General features: G+C 41.2%; 1 protein-coding gene across 4 annotated transcripts in view; it reads left to right on the top strand.

Moving 5' to 3' along the window:
- Positions 1–620: 620 nt before the first annotated feature.
- Positions 621–17,330, top strand: part of LOC110085456 (zinc-regulated GTPase metalloprotein activator 1A-like) — a 35,906-nt gene continuing 19,196 nt past the window's right edge. For 2 of the 4 annotated variants that reach the window (XR_002301637.3, XM_020805660.3), the window contains exons 1-7: positions 621–817; positions 5,045–5,200; positions 6,373–6,459; positions 10,122–10,218; positions 11,418–11,509; positions 15,062–15,121; positions 15,346–15,383. Coding sequence is in view for 2 of the 4 variants with exons in the window: in XM_020805660.3 (XP_020661319.3) it covers positions 5,065–5,200; positions 6,373–6,459; positions 10,122–10,218; positions 11,418–11,509; positions 15,062–15,121; positions 15,346–15,383 (510 nt within the window). In the remaining 2 variants the exon portion in view is untranslated. Of the gene's footprint in view, positions 870–5,044; positions 5,201–6,372; positions 6,460–10,121; positions 10,219–11,417; positions 11,510–15,061; positions 15,122–15,345; positions 15,384–17,330 lie in introns of all 4 variants that reach the window. The other 2 variants (XR_013541505.1, XM_020805661.3) reach the window with 1 other exon arrangement.

Below are 17,330 nucleotides of genomic sequence, written 5' to 3' on the forward strand. Positions count from 1 at the left end.
TGAATTCAGCATGCACAAGGCTTGGAAAAAATGCACTTGTCTACTTGTCTGTGAAGGGGATTGCTGCCTTGTCCTAGCGTATGGGGCTATTCAGTGTGCTCCCTGGAAGGACAGATTCTGAAGCTGAGGCTCCAAGACTTTGGCCATCTCATGAGAAGAAAAGACGCTGATGTTGGGAAAGTGTGAAGGCAAGAGAAGAAGGGGACAGCAGAAGACGAGATGGTTGGACAGTGTCATCGAAGCAACCAACATGAATTTGACTCAACTCCGGGAGGCAGAGGAAGACAGGAGGGCCTGGCGTGCTCTGGTCTATGGGGTCACGAAGAGTCGGGCACGACTAAACGACTAAACAACAAGCACTGTTGCTACAGTTGATTTTAGCCCGTAAGCAGACAATGCGAGGAAACGGGGCAAGTTTGTTTATGCAATCCTGCGGTTCTCCAGCTGATGTACATATTAATAGTGGAGACACAGATTAGGACAGTTAGTGTTTGGGACGAAACATCCCCAAATCTTTCTTCCCTAATCAACTCCACTCCCGTTCGTGCTTATGAAACAAACCAGCTCCTCGCCTCTCAAGGGGCTGAGGCGACTTCGAGGCCCCGCCTCTCGGTGTCCTCATTCTGACGTCCCTCATGACGCGCGAGAGGGCGCCGCGGCGCTCTGCAGGAAAGCGCTTTTTCGGGCTCCGAAGGCGAGCAATAGTTGCTAAATACGGCAAATAGGCGCGGAGGACGAAGCGGGCACTCTCTTCGCTCCTTTGAAACGAAAGCTGAGGAGCGCCTCCGCGTTGCCTTAAAAGATTGCAGGAGGCGGGGTAGGTGCTGGAATGGAGGCTCGGAGTTGGCAGGACTGAGTACTGCTGACAAGTAGGTGCTGGGGGCGGGCGGGACGGGACTGGGAGGACTGGTGTTACGGAGGGGCGGGAAGGTGCTGCTGGGGCTCGCTAGCAGCCCCACAGCTCCTGCGTGCACCACTGCAGTCTGCCACTTTGTTGGGTTGGAAAACTCTTCCTGCCCGAGCTGGTTCTGTAGGCCTCCCCGTTCGCAATTTTTTAATATAAATAATACTGACTTGCCATGAAGTCGAGTTAGACGTATGGCTTAATCTTTGCAAGGTTCCTGAGATATCGAGTAGGCAGAAGTCGTTGATCGGTCCCTTCTTCTGCAGGGCTGTCGGCTAGCCTAAAACCACATGGAATAGCTCTTCTGCAAGGTTGTGGGAAACTGAACTCCCGACCCAGCTGCTCAAGGGTCGTGAGCTTGCCAGCCAACTGCTTAGCCGTCTACAAGGCTGCAGTTCTGGAAGGACACTTGTTCTAGATCCTCCCATTACTTTAGGAATCTTCCATGGCTCCAAAACGATCTTTTTGGATCTGCTTCTGACACAAAAGGAAATTGTGGTGAGAACCAGCCCACTCACACACACCCCTCACAACCCGTGACATAGCTATGGTACTTGAAAGCAGTGGTGAAGATTTCTCCAGGGACTCAGAAGAAGTCTGTTCCTCTGCTTTGAAGCCTATTTCCCCTCACAATAATTTAAACCTGAGGAAGGACTTAAAGGGATCCCTCCTTCTGCCCCTGACCTAGCTGCTTGAAAGCCTCCCAGAGTGATTTGGTCACAGTTACCTCTACCATTTGAACCGCAAACTCCTAGTCCTAAATCTTGAAGCTTTGTTGTGTTTCTGCTTTTTGGAGCAACTTCTTGAGAAGGCTGGCCGTAATTTCTTATGTAGCTGTTAATGTGAAAGGCCATGTGTTGGAAAATTACAAACCCTCTTTTGTTCAGGCCTCCTTATGTTTCTTTCCATTCTTGCAGAGCAGGCTTTGAACCTTGTGGGAATATTCCATGAGTTGGAAGTCTGAATAACTAGTAAAATGCCTGTTGGTGACTATGTGTAGCCTGCATAATTAAATTGTAAACAGTCCAGACAGTGCTTAAAGCATAATTTGACAGTATATAAGCAGCATACTTTACGTTGTTCTTTTTCAACTTACATACTGCCCCATAGTGCTTGGAGCACTCTTTGGGCGGTTTACAACATACAGTAATTATGCAAGCTACCACTTGCCCCCTACAAGCTGGGTACTAATTTTACTTACCATGGAAGGATGGGTGGTGAACCTTGATCTGCCTACCTGAATCTGTCAGGATCAAACTCAGGTTGTGAGCAGACGTTTGATTGTATTTATTTAATTTATTTAAAATATTTTACCCCGCTTTTCTCTTTAAAAAGGACCGAAGGTGGCTTTTACATAATTGAAAAACAACACTTAAAGCTGAAAACAATGAGTGTACGGCGGTGGTTTACATAATTAAAAGAAAATATTTAAAGCTAAGAACAATGAAGGGATGTAGCGGTGCTGAGGGTTAAACCGCAAAAGCCTCTATGCTGCAAGGTCAGAAGACCAGCAGTCGTAAGATTGAGTCCACGTGACGGAGTGAGCTCCCGTTGCTTGTCCCAGCTCCTGCCAACCTAGCAGTTAAAACACATGTAAATGCGAGTAAATAAATAGGTACTACCTCGGTGTACTGCGCCCTAGAGTCGGGCACGACTGGACTAAGTGTCAAGGAGGGAAGAACAATGAGTACGAAGAGATAGCTTACATCATTAAAAGACACACTGAAGCTGAAACAATAAGTATACAAATATTAAAAAGAAACAAATACCACTCTGAGAGGTGCTAAACACAAGTAGTACTTAAGACCCAGTCAGAGCAGTGATGCCTAACAATCCATCTAAAAGTCACAGTCGTATAGACAGTCACTGAGGGAAAGACTGAAGAGAAAGGTCTTCGCCTGCTTGTGGAAGGTCAGCAAAGATGGAACCAGTCTGGCCTCCTGTGGGAGGAAGTTCCAAAATCTGAGAGCAACAACACCTGTGTCCTCATCAGATGCTCCTGTGAAGGTGGTGGGACTGAGAGGAAAGCCTGTCCAGTGACCTTAACACCAGGGCTGGCTCACAGAGAGAGACACGGTCTTTGAGATAGCTTGGACCCTGACCATTAAGGGATCCAGCACTTTGAATTTTCCCCAGAAACAGATCTGCTGTAACGTGGGTGGGTGGGTGTTATATGATCCCTGTAACCACTTCTGGTCAGCAATCTGGCTGCTGCACTTTGGACCTAATGAAGTTTCCTGACACTTTCCATCAGCAGCCCCACATAGAGCACATTACAGTAATCCAGCCAGTAAGTAACTAGGGCGTGTCTCACAGTGGCCAGATCAGATTTATCCAGAAACAGATATAGCTGACACACTAGTTTCACACTAGTTTTAATTGTGCAAATGCACTCCTGCCCACTGTTGAAGCCTGGGCATCCAGGCTCGAAGATTAATCCAGGAGCAGGAGCACCCACAAGCTGCACACCTGTGTTTTCAGGGGGAGTGTAACCCCATCCAGTACAGGCTGTATCCCTATTCTTTGATCTGCCTTTCCTCTGTAATATAGTGGTACCTCATCTTAAGAACTTAATCCGTATTGGGACTGCATTCTTAAGTTGAAACGTTCTTAAGTTGAAGCACCATTTCCCATAGGAATGCATTGACAACCATTTAACCCGTATCTGCTGTTTTTCATTATTAAGTCGAGGCGCTATTTTTAAGTCGAAGCATTAGTTCCCATAGGAACTAATGCAAAGCCGGTTAATCCATATCTACCACTAGGGGGTGAAGTTTTTTTAAAAAAATTTCTTCTTTTGACCTAAGGTGAACTTAGATCAAAAAAGGATAGGAAAAGTTTCTTTTCTTTTTCATTTTCTTTCTTTCTTTTTTTCTCTTTTGTTCTTTAGTCGAGGCTTCGTTCTCAAGTGGAAGCACCTTTTTGCAAACGGAGCCGTTCTTAACTCGAATCATTCTTATGTAGGGATGTTCTCAAGTCGAGGTGCCACTGTACTGCAGTTTAACCATCACGAGGCACCTCTATATGTTGAACAAAAACCCAAGCAAAAATAAAGGCAGCACTGTTGTGGCACCTTAAAGATTAACAAATTTGTTTTGTTGCGAATTTTTGTAGATTACAATCCATTTCCTCAGACACATAGAGGAGAATATTTAGCTGCAGATTTTTATATAAATACTGTATAACTGTGAGGATGGAGACCGGCACAGACAATGATACTTCAAAGTGTGCATTGTTTACACACATAATAGGCTCTCAGAGGTTATGTTCCTGTTGTGTTTATGTTGTGTATGTCTGAGTTGTGTATATGTGGGAATGTATTGCACATAGTAGACTTTGGGTACAACCAGATGAGGAAATTCAAGGGCTTGTGATGCTGTCCAGTGTGAGATAGCAAATTCACCCTTTCTGCTGCAATCATATGCAATGCTTTCTTGCTATTTGGTCGCACTCTTTGTCCATGATTGTGGGGATGGATGGAGCAGTTTTGTCCTTATAGTTGTGTGCTTGTGTGTTGGACCTCTCACAAGTGTGAACAACAGTCATTTAAACTGTGAGGGAAAGTAGAGCACTTGTGAGCACCAAGTTCTGCCCTTGGTGACCTAGCTGTTAAAAACTAAGGGTGTGTTCAGACTCGGAGCTCTTGGGACCCCCAAAAAGAAACAGCATTGTGCATCTGTTCCATCTTTTCCTCTGATATTTTTCCATTTACAGTATAATCTTCTTGTGATAAGAAATAAGGTAGAAAGAAAAGCATTGCAGAATCACAGGAGGATTACAAATAGAAGGCACTGCTATTGGGATGCCTTGTAAAATTCTGTGAACACGGCAAGGCAATTGCAGCAGAAAAACCTTTAAAAGCGTATTTTGCCCTGAGAAACAACCCCACTCTTATCCACGTGGTCTCATCCTGTATTCTTTTTTTTCATCCTGCTGGATTTTCAGGACTGGCCTTTATATGACATGAGAAAAGAGGAGACTGGATAGTGGGGGATATGTGAAGAACAAAAATGGGGCAGTGAAATATATGTGCTTGTGAAAGATCTCTCTGTTTTCCTATGAGCCACCTGGTTTCCTGTATTTAATGTTATAAGTCCAGTTTTATGTAATACTACGTATTCTTGTCTCTCTTTTTGGCAGGTGATTGTAGTGACTAGAAGATGGAAGCTGCTTTGGTAGAGGAAGAAGAGGATTGCCCTGAGCTGATTCCAATAAGAGAACCAGAGATAAAAGAAAGTGATATTCAACCTAGCAGGGCTTGTAAGATTCCCGTTACTATTATCACAGGATACTTAGGTAATAAGCAGTATGCTCAATACTGAAATATTGCAGAGAATTAAGCCTTTCTGTTCTTATAGGCAGTTTTCCTTTCTTTTACTGCAAGGAATCTTGTGTTTTCTGTTTTGCATGTAGAATACACAACATGTCTAAAACAGCAGATTTCTAATATATATATTTGATTTCTAATATATATATATATATATATAACAGCACAGTTCGAATATGAGTTTGAGTCTAAATTAAAGCCCATGAAAGTATTCTTTGCTAAGACCTCAATCTCTAGGCACTGTTAGTAGATGAGGTATGGTAAGAGAACACAATTAGCCCATGCTGATTGTTAGAGCATCATGTCTACCTAGGATGTTTTTTAAAAAGTAATTATTTTATGCAGATGCTCAAATCCTTTGTGAGATGAGATGTCACAATTGCACAAGCCTATCCAGGAAACAGAACATTTAACACATTGGCATTCATTTTTATACAGGGGACCCTATGCACACAGTCGTACATTAGTAAGCCCCAATGTGGATATGTACCCGATGCAAGTCCCCAGCAAGTTCCGCATCATTCTTATTCTCTACTGTGTGGGTTTCTAATATCTGCATAGTTCTAAGTACTATTACAAAGAAAGTCTTCAAGAGTGCTGTGATAAGAAGGTGCTGATGCTGTTTGGGACCTGGGATATTTAATCACCATGGGGTCATAGTGCGGGCTTATTATGACTACCCCTGTTTCAATGGAAAAAGAAAGTTCTTAGCAAAGTTCCCTCCTTCCAAATGGTGACATATTTAATAACTTCTGCAAGGCTTTTTTATTTATATGATTTTCTTGGGATACATTTGAACATTGAGCTGGATTAATACCATCAGTCTGTTGGTGGGTAACTACTAAGAATATCTGAAGAGGAATTGAAAATTAAAGATAACCTTTATAACAATGAATTTAAAAAAAATAATTGAAAGCCTGTTTTACTGTATCTCTGTGTTCAAGAAAAGCGGAGGGGGGGGGAAGCAAAATCCAGAATTATCTCCCACAGAAATAGGCCAGTAGAAGTCCAATGAACTTAAGTAAATTGAGATTAAGAAACCCGCTCTTCTAGTGGGTTTACTATAGGTAGAACTATTGTTCAATTTATTCTAAAATTCCTCCTTCATCTTCGATAATGTCAAATTCATCCTGTTTTTTAGGTGCTGGGAAAACTACTCTTCTTAATTATATTTTGACTGAACAGCACAAAAAAAGAATAGCAGTTATTCTAAATGAATTTGGTGAAGGTATGTAAAAATGGAAGCATGTTCTGTGTGTCAAAGTCTAAATGTGTGGTTCTAGAATTTTAAAATTGTCATTGAAACAACACTCACTTCTACATTCTTGACAGAAGAAAAGACAATATCTGCTCTGGTATTTTATATGTTTATGGCATTTATTTTTCTTATCTCTTTAAGTTGAATATGTAGTATTTTTCAAGCAGCAGAAAGGATAATCATCTGAATTAGTTTGTTTTACTCAAGAGAACATATCTTGGTTGGCCATATAATCTGGCAGTCTTTTGTGAGGTAGTTTGAAATAGCTTGATTCAACCACATGAGAGGCTAGTGTTTCACTCAGACTCCTGCCACTTGGGAGCCAGAATATACAAATTTTCCTCCTTATCTGGGATAAGGAAAGGAGAAACCATTACTGCTGCATTACAGAGGCAAAAAAGGGTCTATCTTCTTGCCTTTTGGGGGGCAGACGGCTCATACCCGTTCTTCTCAGCCTTCCCTGCAAGAGTATCAGACTTAAATATATTACTTGCCAAAGCTGCTGTTATGTCTTATTAGATGCTAGGGCAAAAATTTTACTGCCCTGGTATAGGTCAAAGGAGATACTAGTGATTGGAGATTGTATCTTGAGTCTCCAGAAAGCATTTAGTCTTTGTTTGTGGCAAAATGTGTTGTGGTTTGGGCAGAAAGTAAATGGTCGGACACCTGAAACTGCTACACAGGAGAGGTGATTACTCCTTTTTGGCTCTGCAAAAACTGCCACTTAAATTTGGAATTACTGTGATCCATGCCGTCCCCTCTTGAGCCTGGGGCCACGTCCTCCACCATGATCTCCATTGATTCAGCAGGCTGGTTAACAGCTACAATTGGCTTTGTTAAGATATTAAACAGGCCACACAAGGTCTCTTCCCTAATCCCTTCCACAGTCCCTGTTAGTCCTTCATCTTGTGTCCTGGTTAGGTTCACTAGACCCAGGTCCTTTGCAGTCCAAAGCATGGGCTAAGTTTAAATGTGTGGGTCTTTGTTAATGACAGCCAGTGAGCAAGTTGAAAACTGAAACTCCAGCCCTAGCTGTTCCTCTCCTGACCCAGCTGCACCAACTACTGGTATTGATGGCATCACCTCAGTGTCACTTTCAGTGGATGTAGCTAATGCAACCCCCTGTTGCAGTGCAGAGGGGTGACCAGGTTGGTCCTAGCATTTTGGGGGATATGATGCCCAGCTCACCAGCTCTTGGCCCTGAGTGAAGCTATACAAGGATTCTAGACCATGAAGGGTTCTTCCACCTTCTCCTCCCCTAGGGCAAAGACCACTTCTAAACAGTCCCCCTCCTCTTCTCCTTTATTTCTCCCCCAACTGATTCTACCTACTCCCTCCAGCCCACCAGCTGCCTGGATAATCTCTTCGTGGGCCTGTTGTATTTCTTCCTCCATCACCTTGTTTCCCACCCCTACTCCTGTGGGCATCTCTTGTCTCCTCCTTCAGGCAGGAACATCTTCCAGTGGGCCAATGCATAAGGCAGACATCCCACTTTGGACAGCAGAGCTGTCCCTCTCACAAGTACATAGACTGAATAGTGGTGGGACAATTTCAAATCAACACACATTGTGTCTTCTGAAGAGTACAAGCTATATAGTATGTGCAAGTTGGATCATGGTTGTATTGCTATATTAACAAGGAACATTCAAGTATTCTCCAGCAGAAATATTCTGAAGAAACTGCTTTCCTGTCTAGGCTGCCAGGATGGATATAGTCCACATAGAGGCATAGGGATAATTTTAAAAGCCTTCAGTCTGTAGATCAGTGGTTCCCAACCTTGTCTCCTCAGATGTATTTGGGCTACAGCTCCCAGAAATTCTGGCCAGCACAGCTAGTAATGAAGGCTTTTGGGAGTTTTAGTCCAAAAACATCTGGGGATCCAAGGTTGGGAACCATTGCTCAAGACAAACTGCTTTTCTTCACTCCTAATTAAGCCAGCGTATTTATTTATTTTTATTTATTTGGCATTTGTTAGAGTAATTGATAAAGTTAATGCCACTTTCAAAATTCCATCTTTTCTGCTCTTACAGGAGAATATGTACCCCACTAAATTAATTTGCTTTAGTCTTATTTTGCAGCTTACTTTGAAACAAAAGTCTACAGAGAATCAACACTTCTTGTTTGCCAGCAAATCTAGTCCAAAAGACTAATGGTCATAGTCAGTTACAGCAAACTCTGCAGTCTTATTGGTTTCCTGACAATAGTTGTAAACTCAGCTGTTGTAAGTCAAACCTAATTTTCCCCTTAGGGTCCATGTTATAACCTGGATTAAGTTCCTGGAGAATTTTCATTTGTTCGTTCATTCGTTCATTCATTCATTCATTCATTCATTCATTCTATTTATATCTCGCCCATCAAGTCATTTGACCACTCTGGGCAGCATATTTTTTCACAACTTGTAAGTGAAACCTCTCCTTTTCCACTCATTTTTCCCCTCACACCTCCTGTTTTCAGGGTACTGTGCTCTGACGTTAGCAGTTTTCTCTCTTTTCAGCCTCAGGTCTTCTTTCTAAGCTTGCTTTTGGGCATCCCCCGTCCAGCCTCTGCTGTTTTCTTGCTGCTTTGCTCCATCTCCCTTCTCTTGCTTCCTTGACAGGCCTTCCCCTCTTGACTCTGCTGTCTTCTTCCTCCCACCTACACTTTCTTACTTGGTGAAGTAAACACAGCAGTTTATAGCACCTGTCACTGCAAACAGCTGTGTTTACATCACTAAGTCATAAATGAGAATTTTGGATGGGGGCAGTAACTCGTGATGGTTGTGAAAGCAGAGGGTTGCAAAGTGAGCTGCCATAAATGGAAGGTTTTCTGTATCCTCTTCTCCAAGAACTCTTCACAAATGCTGAATGGCTCAGTGGTCTAGGTATCTGGCTGCAGAGCCAGAGGTTAGAAGTTCAATTCTCCACTGTGCCTCCCTGACAGGAGCTGGACTCGATGATCCATAGGGTCCCTTCTAAGATGATGATACTATTCACGGAGAATATTATTAGCAGTAGTTGATTTAAAATGTGCTAAGCTATAGCTCAGAACTTCCAAGTATGAATGAAGCAAATCATCATTTGCAGCCACCTTGCCAGACTGTGTGTGTTACCTTTTGTACAATGCATTGGAAATATAGCCCATGCCCTATTCAGAAAATTTCTGACACACATGATATCGTTCCCCCCCCCCAATCTGTTTGCTCAGATGGAATGACCTTTGATATTGGTTACTCTAAGCCAGCCTGAATTTTACGAGAAGATGTGAAGCAAAACTGGATTATATCTGTATGAAAGCATGGTCTTCCTTTATTTTAAAGGAGAGATTGAGCAATGGGGAGGATTTTAAAGATTTTTCACTTTTCTATTCTTTCTGTGTTTCATCCCTTACTATTAAGGTATAAGTTAATTTGAGAAGTGACTGAAAGCACAGGTAAAATGCAGCTTGAATTAGATTCAGGTGGAGAAAATGTAGGCACACAGTCTTAGTGTGAGAATAATGATTTTCTTTTGAGTGTAAGCTGACATATTTTGGACTCTGCCTTCTGATAACTGTGGCTGAACTGACTGATCTAGACATCTGGTTCTCTTTCACCGAAGATTTGCATTTTATTCAGGAGAGGGCACAATTTGATTGTTTTTTTCCTGTATTGTTAGGAAGTGCCTTGGAGAAATCTTTGGCTGTGAGTCAAGGTGGAGAACTCTATGAGGAATGGCTGGAGCTTAGAAATGGTTGTCTCTGCTGTTCTGTAAAGTAAGGAACTTTTTCTTTTAAAAAGGTTTAGAAATTGGTCATGTTTTGGTGTTCCTTTGTGTGTATAGCCTTCTGCCTAATTAATTTGTAGGTTTCCTGTAGCAGAATTAAAAAATTCAAGAATTCTAAAATCAAGGACCTTATTTTTACCGTATTTTTTGCTCCATAAGATGCACTTTCCCAAAAAAAAAGTGTGGGGGGGGGAGTCCGTGCGTCTTATGGAGAGAAGCTGGCGATTTCGCCCCCACTGGCCCTGTGGGGGGAGCCTCGCAAGGGTCCGAGGGAGCCTTTCAGGACCCTTGCGAGGCTCACCCCATGGGGCCAATGGGGGCGAAATCACCAGCTTCTAGGACCTTTTCTGAGCCTTTCAAGCCTCAGAAAAGGTCCTAGAAGCTGGCGATTTCGCCCCCCACTGGCCCTGTGGGGGTGGGGGGAGCCTCACAATGGTACTGGAACAGACCCTAGGACCCTTTGGAGGCTCACCCTGCCCCCCTTGCCGGGCCAGAGGGGGAGAAGTTGCCACCTTTGGGGACTCTTCAGGGACTCAGAAGAGTCCCTGAAAGTGGCGATTTCGCGCCCTCTGGCCCCCGGGGGGGTAGGGTGAGCCTCCAAAGGGTCCAAGGGTGTGTTCCATAAGACAGACCTCTCCATAAGGCTCACCAAATTTTTAGGAGAAGAAAACAGATTTTTATTTTCCTGTTTTCTTCTAAAAATTTGGTGCGTCTTATGGAGCAAAAAATACAATACATTAGTTTTGTACCAGAATATTTAGGAAAATGCCTCATGGTCTGATTTCATAATAAAGTTTTTGCAAGGTGTGAGGGATAAAGCCAACTTGTGTGACATCTGTTTCAACAGGACCAATATTGAAAAATAACTTATTTTGATAATTTCCTGTTGAAGCTGATGCCTCTAGCAAGTCCCAAGACAGCAGAATGTATACTGATCCCTGGGCATAAGAAAGCAAATTTTGGTTTGTCTGAATTGTTTAACGTGCATACGAACACAGGGTGGGATGGGCTGCCATTCATAAAAGTTCTGGAAAATATTTATGAATATGCAAATGCTGCTATGTATGCGTCTGCCCAGGAGACTGACTAAGCATGAGAACAGCATTAAGTTCAGAATAGCCCATAGATATAAATAAATAGAAATGAATATTCTTGTTCCATTAAAATTGTCATTTTTTAAAAATATAGGGACAATGGATTGAAAGCTATTGAGAATTTGATGCAGAAGAAAGGCAAGTTTGATTACATCTTGCTAGAGACAACAGGATTGGCAGACCCAGGTAAATACAATTTGGGTTCAAGACCAAATCAAGCCTCCACGGTCTCTGCAGACAAAAATGACAAACTGAGGCTGTCATACATTGCACACATAATTATGAGAAGATTTGCAAGGGGGAAAGAACAATGCTGAGAAAAGTTAAAGGCAGAAGGAAAAGAGGAAGACCAAATATGAGATGGATTGATTCCCTAAAGGAAGCCACAGACTTGAGTTTACAAGAGCTGAGCAAGGCTTTTGAGGACAGGACATTTTGGACATCATAAGATTTTCACAAGCTGGATGTCACTTGACACCACATTAGAACAACCACTTGGAATTACTCCTGAGGAAACAATTAACCAGTCTAAGTTATTCTTCGGGAAAGATGTTTAGCCAGTATTATATGTCCTTTTTGCATGAGTCATTATGTGTAGGCCAATTATACGTTAGAGCAACAGAATATTCAAAATTTAAGTCTATCCATCCCCACACTTTAATGAAATGAAATGTATGCTAGTGTAGTAGTTTTAACTTTTTTAAAATCTTGTGTGCTCTTTGCTACATGAATTTATTTTTCCAGCCTGAAAATAGATATTTATTGTTTTTTTTAAAGGCTATAACAAATACAGGCTGTCTAATATATTTTCTAGATCCATTTAATTAAGAATTCTTTTTGGCAATTCAGTTGTTTTCTGTTAGGGAGACTGACACTCTCCAGTTCAAAGCTAAATAATTGTCATGGTAAAGTAATTTTCTTAAAAGAAAGGACATTGATTCAGCTCCTGTTATACACAAATCCTATTTCAGTTACACTGAAAAACTATTAAGGCATTTGAGGAAAAAATCAATAGATACCTGGAAACCATTAGATGTTGTGGCCCTTGCTGTATCTTGCATGAGTAATCACTGTAAACGGCTGACAGGTATTTGAGGCCTGACACCCAGTGATGCTTGTGAGACCTCATCTTGTCAGTTCAGGTAGACAGCTTCAGACATTGAAATGGCTTTAGCTATCATTGTTTTTGCCCGTGGGCTTCATTTTTTAAGACAGCTGCGACATCAACTAGATTTGTGAGCTTTCTTAGAATAAAATACTTTCATTGCTGTCAGTTTCTTGCATCCTTCAGGTTGTGGCAAATTGGCATGTTGAATCAGCTGATGTCAAAAGAAATCTTCATTTCTTGTTTTTCAATAGTATCATTTGTAAGCATCACTGTTTTCAATACTTTTCATAAAGGGTACTACAGTACTGTACTGAGTCCCATTTAATAGGTTTTCACCACCATTTCTTATAGGGGGTGTATGTAAAATCTTATAAAGTATTGCTAGTTTAAAAAAAGAGTTTTAAACAGTACACTTATCAACTTCTTTATGTACTTGAAAATGCTTCCAAATACAGTACAGTACATGTATTCATTTCACATTGATGGGAGGAATTTAATTCTTTTTAGAGTTGTTAATTCTAGTAGAAGACAAAAATGTTTTATTTTAGACCTCTTAATTATTTAGTTAATCCATAATGTCTAAAAGACTATCAGATGAAACCATGTATCTGCTTTAATTTATGGTGCATTGATGTATGTGGATCTAATATAAAAGGAACTCAGTATAGATTTGTTTTTCTAAATGTAGGGGAAAGGAGCCAAAAGTGAGGTAGCACACACATTCAGCAAACTTAGGTCATAAACTACTGTTCTCTATGAGATAAGGTAGAATGTGACATTAGAAAAACATATTATGATCATGAAACATGTGATATATGCCCATGGAAAAATATGCTGTACATATCTTAACATATCATAGTTTTATAGTCGGTGGTATGGATGAAGAGGGAAGAAAGATTTGCAGAAATAGGTATGTTTTTAACATGTTCCTAAAACTAAACTTTGAATGCCATGACAGATGGGGAGGAAAATGCATTATATGCAGTGAGTGCCACAACACTAAATCATGTTGATTACCATTCTGAGTAGCTTCATGTAGAGTTAAAACAACAGTGGAAATAACCTGGTGCCCTGAGGCACCTTATGGAGTAGCTGCTAAGGGACTGAGAGATTGTGCCATTCTCTGCAGCCTGGCCTGCAGGAGGCGCAGAATCATTAAACAACGCTCCCAGTTCCCAGCCCAGGGACCCAATGCTAAAGGATACATGGTCTGTGATATCAAGAAGCTGAGAGATCAGAGAAGATCAACAGGGTTGCAATCACCTGTCTCCTCCTGTCAAAAGCCACCCATTAGGACAAACAGCCTAGTGGACATTGCACTTGGTGACATACTGAGAGAGATAGGAACTAATAGTGAAAGCTCAAAGCCTCTGCCTCAAATACTCATTCATTCTGCTGCTAACATCCCTCCCTTCCCCAGTGGAAATCAAAGCATCTGTAAATATTGAAGGAACCACAGAGAATGCCAGGACTTATAATGTGGAGAAAACTACCCAGCTCCTAAAATGAGGAAAATCTAGCCCCTGGCCACACACAGAAGTGGGTGACTTGGAAGGTGCTTAATAAGCTATGGAATGGAAGTGGCAGAAAGTGAACCTAAGGACATTCAGGAGAGGATTGCACCAAAACTGGCTGAGACTATACTATGGTCAAGTACTACAGGATATGATGCACTTATTAATGGGTTAATTGTAAAAAAAAATTTTTTCTACTGATGACATGACACAAAGGCTAATTCTAAATGGTCCAGCCCTTTTTGCTCCCAAAGCAGCTTTTTTTTCTCTGCCACTAGTAGGGCTTCTACTTTTTGAAGCTGGAGCAATTTGAATAAACCTTTTTTCCTGCGTGGTTAGTTGTGATTGGTTCTTTTAAAGAGGGGAGGCATGCCTGTAAGAGGTGTTTCAGTAATTTAGGCATTTGGGGTATAATTTTCAGGACTAGGGGAACATGCCCCCCCCGATTGCCCTCTGATTTTTTTTTTGATTTATCAAAAATTTCTTACATATATGAGATTAGTGCTAAATCATGTTATTGTTATGCCTTATTTCTCTGTCTTCATTATTATTTTTCACATTTACACCAATAAAAGGGATGGCAGAATCTGGACCAAAGAAAGGAAGTAAAAAGGGGGGGCTGTGCACTGGAATATGAATTACATCACATCCAATATGAATAGTGAACTGAATCAGTCTGCAGCCCCTGTGAGCACTGACTGTGGTTTCAGATGTAATAATACAAGATGCAGATCAAGTCACTGCAAAGCTGGATGACTCAGATTTGGCTTTCCAGTGTAATATTTATTGCACTATGGTACTTAAATAATAAAGAAAGTAAGTCCATTCAAGGCCAGCTCAGTCCTCAATTTCAGCCTGAATTCAGAGTGAGTTGATCCAAAATCAGTGGCTCCCAGTTTTGTGTCGCCAGATGTTCTTGGACTAAAACTCACAAAAGCCTTCACCGCTAGCTGTGCTGGCCGGGGTTTCTGGGAGTTGTAGTCCAAGAACATCTGGGGACCCAAGGTTGGGAACCACTGGTCTAGATAATCTACATGATGGTTGTAATATCTAAGTGAAAATTTGTGTCTGTCTAGTTTAAGAACCTGAATGGCTTGTATATGTTTTATTTGCTAGGTGCAGTTGCCTCCATGTTTTGGGTTGATGCTGAATTAGGAAGTGATATTTATCTTGATGGTAAGAAAATGCATATTTATATTTGTCTGTTTCTGTAATGGGTTTAATAAATGGTGAGTGTAATATGTGCTACTGCTTCCAAATTATATTAGTGAACATGAGTAAGGTTGCTAACTTTATTTTCATTTAGAAAGTCCTGCGGAAATCTGCAGAGCTGCTGTGAATTATTTTAGTAATTGGTTCTCTTCAGATTTAAATTCATATGGGCAAATTTGTTTTTACAGGTATTGTATCTGTTGTTGATGCAAAGTATGGACTGCAGGTAAAATGACATGCCTACTATCATTAAGCAGCAAACAAGAGAAAAGTATGATACTTGTTCCTATTCTGGTGTTTTAATTACACTTCTCTCTTCAGCAACACTGGGGTTAGGGGTCGCAGACCCCCATATAGTTCAAAATCGGTTATAACTTTTATGTCCCCAAAAATGTAACTACAAAACATAAACAGCTGATTCACTCACACAGAGAAAGAGAGAGAGAGAAAGAGAACAGTCCTTTCTGTTGGGGTTCTCTGCCATGGTATTGACAATCTTTTCCATTCAGTACCATGTGTAATGAACCTTAAAGGTCCTTATGGCCCCCTGATCTAGCGGCTGAATTTGAGACGTGTTTGGGGGCAAGTAGACCACTTTGAAGCTTTAAGTGTTGAACCCATGGGGTCCTAGGTGGCCAGGGGCAGTTTGATTGATTGATTGATTGATTGATTGATTGATTGATTGATTGATTGATTGATTGATTGATTGGGAAAAAATCTATGCATAACCTAAACCGTGCTCTTCAGACCCATGCAATTCAAGGGAGAAGTGTATATATGTTTCTAATTATCTTTTAAGTAATTTTGAGATCTTTCTTGTTATGACTTCTACCTTGTTGTCAATTTCTGCCTTCTGAGTTGATTGCCTTCAAAACCTTTCCAAGTGATATAAAATAATTTTACTCTTTACTCTTTTGCACACAGAATATTCAGATTACATTGTCTAGTGGTAACTGTTGCATTTTTGTGATTTTCCAAAAAGACACAATCTAGCTGGAGAAAATTTGCTTGAATCTCAAACAGTATTTTGGGATTAGCAACTTGTTTGCTGTGTAACTAACAAAATGCCTGTCATTACGGAAGATGGGCTGTGTATAAAAATTGAGTCTATATATTGCTAAATCTGCAGGGCCAGACAAATCAGTGAGCCAGGAATCATTTATACATCCATTCTTCTGTCTCCAAAAATAGCACTCTACTTTTCTCCATGAGAGTGAATAGCAATCCATTCTGAATATTATTTATTTATTTATTCATTTATTCATCCATTCATTTATTTATAACCAAACCAATAATATAACCAATGAATAATAATAATAAAAATAAATTTAAATTGTTGACCTAAATCCAATTTTTGGATTCAGCCAGACTCACTGAAGCAATTGGACTTTGCTAAGTCCTGTTGATTCATCAGATCTACTCTAGTTGGACTAACAGTTGGATTTAGCCATTCAAATTTTAAACATTTTAAACTCTATGCCATTAAACTCTTTCCCATGGAAGAAAGTAAAGGAGGGCATCTTCAGGTTGAGGAGCTATCTATCCTTCAAGGGTAACAGCAGCTCTTGAGAATCAAAGCAATGCTTAGGTAAAGGTTCCCCTTGACAATTTTTGTCCAGTCGTGTTTGACTCTAGGGGGCGGTGCTCATCCCCGTTTCCAAGCCATAGAGCCAGCGTTTTTGTCCGAAGACAATCTTCCGTGGTCACATGGCCAGCGCGACTTAGACACGGAACGCTGTTACCTTCCCACCGAGGTGGTCCCAATTGATCTACTTTTCGAACCGCTAGGTTGGCGGGAGCTGGGACAAGCGACAGGAGCTCACTCCATCATGTGGATTCGATCTTACGACTGCTGGTCTTCTGACCCTGCAGCACAGGGTTCTGTGGATTAGTCCACAGCGCCACCACGCTTAGCTGCTTCTTAATTCTGCTTCTTGACAGTGCTGGAGGAGGATGAAATGCTGGGAACTGATTTTCAGTAGGTAGGCATGCATGAAACAATTGGCTGGGAAACACCAAACTGTAGATAAGGGGGGGGGGGGTCTTTTGGAATCTTATGCAAAATAGCATGTAAATGATGATTGGCTTGACCAGCAAACTGGTAGCAGGAGATTAGAGGTCAGGAAACACTGATCTTGTTTCCTTCATCTTAATTCACTGTCCCAAACTATAA

The sequence above is a fragment of the Pogona vitticeps genome, chromosome 2 (assembly GCF_051106095.1).
Source record: "Pogona vitticeps strain Pit_001003342236 chromosome 2, PviZW2.1, whole genome shotgun sequence".
NCBI lineage: Eukaryota > Metazoa > Chordata > Lepidosauria > Squamata > Agamidae > Pogona > Pogona vitticeps.